Here is an 876-nt window from a genome sequence, read left to right on the forward strand (position 1 = left end):
TTGTTTGTTTTGTTTTGAGACAGGGCTTCTCTGTGTAGCTCTGGCTGTCCTGGAACTCACTCTGTAGACCAGGCTAGCCTCAAGCTCAGAAATCCACATGCCTTTGCCTCCGCAGTGCTGGGATTAAAGGTGTGTGTCATTACTCATTGGCCATTCTTCACAGATTTAGAAGTAAATTTAAATATGAGATGACATCTTACGTGTAGAAAATAGATTTGGATTTTATGTACTATAGCTGAACAAAAAGTGGTACTTCAAGGGGTGTCTTTATTTCTTCCAGGTACTCCATGTTTCCCCATCCACTGAAGAGTTGGGGTCGAGACTGGAGCACACCGTGGGAGGAGCTGCAGAGGTATTGCTGGAACAGACACATTTCCAGTTGTCTGCGGTGGCCTGGACACTACTCACGTGCGCCTTACCCATACTTGAGCAGCAGGCATTTCGCACTGAACTGCAGACCACCTCTTCTGGTTGACTCTGGGACTCAGTTTCAGTTCTATAATTGGAGACCTGACCATCTGCACAACACATCCTTGTTCCATCTCTCCAGTTACGTCATGAGCTCCGACAGAGATGAGCCCTCATCCAAACGAAGAAAATGCCATGGTAAAGGAGATGTTTATCTTGATAAAGGGACAGACAGAATGATAGGCTAAGTTGAAGCCATCATATCTAACCCTGAAGCCGTCTTCCATATCTTAGAGATGTGCTTATTTTTAGCCAGAAGTGACTGTGTTAGGGACAGTGTCTTTATCTTCAGCTGTGTCTCTTTCTGTGCATGTAGAAAAGGACTCTGAGACTGTATCAGTATATATGAGTAGATTTGTATAGTTTATGTCGGTACTCAAGTAAGTAGGCTATATAAGAATATAAAAG

General features: G+C 43.7%; 1 protein-coding gene across 1 annotated transcript in view; it reads left to right on the top strand.

Moving 5' to 3' along the window:
• Angel2 (angel homolog 2) overlaps nucleotides 1-876 on the top strand; it is a 21,986-nt gene that overhangs the window by 3,474 nt on the left and 17,636 nt on the right. Inside the window, exon 2 of the mRNA XM_005348865.3 lies at nucleotides 281-606. Within this exon, the coding sequence (XP_005348922.1) occupies nucleotides 281-606 (326 nt within the window). The remainder of the gene's footprint in view (nucleotides 1-280; nucleotides 607-876) is intronic.

The sequence above is a fragment of the Microtus ochrogaster genome, chromosome 6, assembly GCF_000317375.1.
Source record: "Microtus ochrogaster isolate Prairie Vole_2 chromosome 6, MicOch1.0, whole genome shotgun sequence".
NCBI lineage: Eukaryota > Metazoa > Chordata > Mammalia > Rodentia > Cricetidae > Microtus > Microtus ochrogaster.